The sequence below is a fragment of the Oratosquilla oratoria genome, chromosome 16 (assembly GCF_046742065.1).
Source record: "Oratosquilla oratoria isolate Oo_2021 chromosome 16, ASM4674206v1, whole genome shotgun sequence".
NCBI lineage: Eukaryota > Metazoa > Arthropoda > Malacostraca > Stomatopoda > Squillidae > Oratosquilla > Oratosquilla oratoria.
In genome coordinates this window covers 49,865,054-49,868,998 of record NC_134792.1, presented here as the reverse complement: position 1 = coordinate 49,868,998, position 3,945 = coordinate 49,865,054, and the positions used below count along the sequence as shown (strand labels likewise).

At 41.3% G+C, this 3,945-nt stretch overlaps 1 protein-coding gene across 1 annotated transcript; it reads left to right on the top strand.

The window, feature by feature from the left end:
- The first annotated feature begins 436 nt into the window (after nucleotides 1-436).
- Nucleotides 437-3,041, top strand: LOC143033672 (uncharacterized). The gene is made up of 2 exons (XM_076199161.1): nucleotides 437-1,245; nucleotides 2,957-3,041. The coding sequence occupies exons 1-2, from the start codon at nucleotides 437-439 to the stop codon at nucleotides 3,039-3,041; spliced, it is 894 nt and encodes a 297-aa protein (XP_076055276.1).
- The last annotated feature ends 904 nt before the right edge of the window (nucleotides 3,042-3,945 follow it).

The following is a 3,945-nucleotide window of genomic DNA, read 5'->3' as shown; positions in this document are numbered from 1 at the left end:
ATATATATATACATATATATATATATACATATATATATATATACATATATATATATATATATATATATATATATATATATATATATACATATATATATATACATATATATATATACATATATATATACATATATATATATATACATATATATATACATATATATATATATATATTATATATATATACATATATATGTATCATATATATATATATACTTTTTTTTTACCTTGTGTGAACCTATAATTATGCGTCTGTCATCACATTTGTAGTACTGTCTACCTTTCGCTACCAAAGTCATGCATTTCCTTTTCATTCAATTTTAGTTTTTCCTTCCTTTAGTGTGAAAACTTATTCTTTATACTTAATTATTTGATCAGGTAAGCTAAGATAAAAAGCGAAGTAAATGTGTGAAGGAGGGGACTGGGATGGGTGTGGATGGGTGCATATAATTGGTGGCTACCTTCCTTATATGGGAGAAAAAGGCTAGACGACATTCAACACCTGGAAAATGAGAAGAAAGTCACTACATCACCAGACTTGCAAGCAGAAATCATCCGAGAGGCAAACATCACTAGAGGACATAGCCGCAGTTCCCTCCTTACACCCGAATTGAGGGCTGCTGCCCTAGAACTCAAGAATAACGATCAGATCGTGATCCGCAGAGCGGACAAGTCTTCCACTTTCGTTATTCTCAACAAAGAAGACTATCTTTCCAAAATGGCTTCCATCCTGAACGACACCACCAAATTCAAAAGAATTTCCAGAAATCCCACCAATGACATCAAGACAAAGCTCAACCGCCTAATTCGTGAAAATAACAACTCCAGCACTACAAAGCTCCCCTTGATAGAAGGTGATCATAAGCTTGGCTACGCTTATGGTAATGTGAAGACCCACAAGACTGGCCATCCCCTCCGCCCAATCATCAGCCAGACACCTTCAGTCACCTACAAGCTCGCTAAGCGCCTCAACGCACTGATTTCTCCGTTTGTCCCCGCCTCCTTCAGCTTGAAATCTTCAGAAGAATTTCTTGACATCCTGAAGACGGCCCGCCCCTCCAACATAATGGCATCGACGGACGTTGAAAGTCTTTTTACGAATGTAGGTATTGACGATACTATCGACTTCATATGCCAACGATTATACCATCCGGAGCAGAAAATTGCAATCCCTGAAAAAACACTTCGTCTGCTATTACAGGCATGCACCAAAGAAGTTCCCTTCTATGAGCCCGACGGCAATATGTACGTACAATGCGACGGCGTTGCCATGGGGTCACCCCTGGGAGTGCTCTTCGCCAATTTTTATATGGGACATATAGAAGAAGAGATATTCTGGCAGCAGCAACATCCAAAGCCAGAAATCTACGCCAGGTACGTGGACGATATTTTTATCAGCGCTGACGCGGAAGAAGAAGTCGTAAACTTGATTTCCAAGTTTAAAACAAACTCCTGTCTCAACTTCACCCACGAGATTGAAGAGAACAACAAGCTTCCTTTTCTTGACATTTTGGTCCGTCGTGAAACCACTTCATTCTCTACAGAGGTTTATACCAAATCTACCAATCTCGGTTTCTACCTTAATGGTGCAAGTGAGTGTCCTGAGCGATATCGGCGCAGCGTCATCAACGCCTTCGTCAAAAGAGCCCTCACCCACTGCTCAACATGGACCGCTACAAAAGCGGAACTTAAAAGAATCACCATACTTCTTACCAACAACAACTATCCCATGGCAGAAATAAATAACGTCATACAACATCGACTAGACAACTTTATGCGTCAACAGGAACAACATTTAGCTACACAAAATTTAAAACTCTTTTACAAGGGTACTATGTCTTCAGCCTATAAGGATGACGAAAAAGCCCTCAGAAATATAATCTACAAGAATGTCACACCCACCAACCCGGCTTTAAAAATTGACCTCGTCATCTACTACAAGACACGGAAGACATCCAACTTGGTCATAAAGAACAGCTGCCTACCCAAGACAAGTGATATGCAAGAGGTGAATACCGTGTACGAACACACATGCTCCAGTGGCAACTGCAGTCGCCCTAACTCCAAGTACATCGGCGTAACCACCACAACACTGTCGAAGAGGATCTCAGCCCATTTGCAGGACGGCGCCATAAGGAGGCATTACCTGTACGAACATGGGCTCGTACTCAAAAGGCACCACATGGAAAACAACACCACCATCATCGAGAGAAACAACGACACCAGACGACTAAGAATGACAGAAGCGGTGCTCATTTTCAACCAAAAACCCGCTATCAACATCCAGCAACAGCCCGAAATGTCTTTACCAACCAGAAGGCAGAGAATGATTCCCGTGCGCTGATTGGCTGACGCCACCGCCCCGGGCGCTGCCCGGTGATCCTCTCCCCACCGCTATATACCGTCCCACAGCCACTTCGATTCATTCTCCGTCATCAATTTGACCAGCCCACACCTCCTGAAGATGGCCAGTTAAGGCCGAAAGACGTCTCGAGAGATATACATCATGGACTTCAGCAATCTGCTTAAGAACCTGCTTCCAGACGACCGCACGTTGGTGCGCAACTTAGAAAAGCATTTCTACAAGCATAATAATGCTATCGCAGCTGTTGACTTCAACAACGCATGCATCATAAATGGCCTCCTTCCCCCCCCAAAAAAAAAAAATATATATATATATATATATAATTATTTGATGTTTTCGTGAAGGAGTGAGATGACCTTTCGATACAGGTAAGATGACGTGGAGAAAGACTTGTTATATAGATAGATATGTAGAGTTCCCTCGTTTTCGTGAACGAGTAAGAAGCCTTTTCACCACACGTAAGGTGACGCGGAGGTAAATAAAATCGCCTGGCGATAGCCAGAATATAAAGTAAAAGTTCCACTTGGGAGGGAAGGTTTCTTAACACCTTCGGTACTAGGACTTGCTTCACATACTCTATTCCGGCCCAAGGACGGACGACCTTGATATAATTGAAATTGGAGGTGGGGCTCGATCGCTGGGTCCCTATTCCCCTGCTGATCTTCTCCTCAGCTGAATAAAATCGTTTGTCCTCTAGCCAGAATAAATCGAACCAAACGTATCACCTGCTGTAAAAAGAGAGGGGGAGAGAGAGGGGGTGAAAGGGAGGAGAGAGAGAGGGGAGGGAAAGAGAGGAGAGAGAGAGAGAGCGAGAGAGGGGGGGCGAGAGGTGAAACGGAAAAGTCACTTTCACTTAAATGAAACGGCAATAGACGTACAACCTGTGCCTGTCGTGAGAGGATATCTATATATATATATATATATATATATATATATATATATATATGCAAAAGCGTTTTTATATTTTATCAATTAATCAATTTATTTTTTATGCATATTATGTACATGATTAGATCAAGACGAATATCCTTATTGTGGGGCTATTTCCACATAATTTAAACAATGTAACCCATATTACACTACACTGGTCTTCAGGAAGATGACAATGATAATGATGACGGCTATTTCTACATAATATAAACAATATGACCCTTACTACACTAAACTGGTCATCAGGATGATGAAAGTAGAGGTAGTGGTGGAGGTGACGATGATGATGATAATGATGATCATGATGATGATTATGATGATGATGATGATTATGATGATGGTGGTGGTGATGATAAAAATGATGATGATTATCGTTATTGTTATTATCATTGTCATCATCATCATCATTATCAATATGTCCAGGTCAACACTACATACCCTAAAGTAATTGCATAGTACCCAAAGGGTTCATGGAAACCATTTGCCCCAAACTGAGATAACCAACTCTCCACAACGACGAAGTACACCATTTTCGAAAACATACGAAGAGTGTCCAGAGGATCTGAGGGAGTGCCAAAAATGACCACCAGCTCGAAGGCCATTTTTCAGGTCTTCGGCAAAGCCTTTCGCGCGGCTTCGAAGAAGCTTTG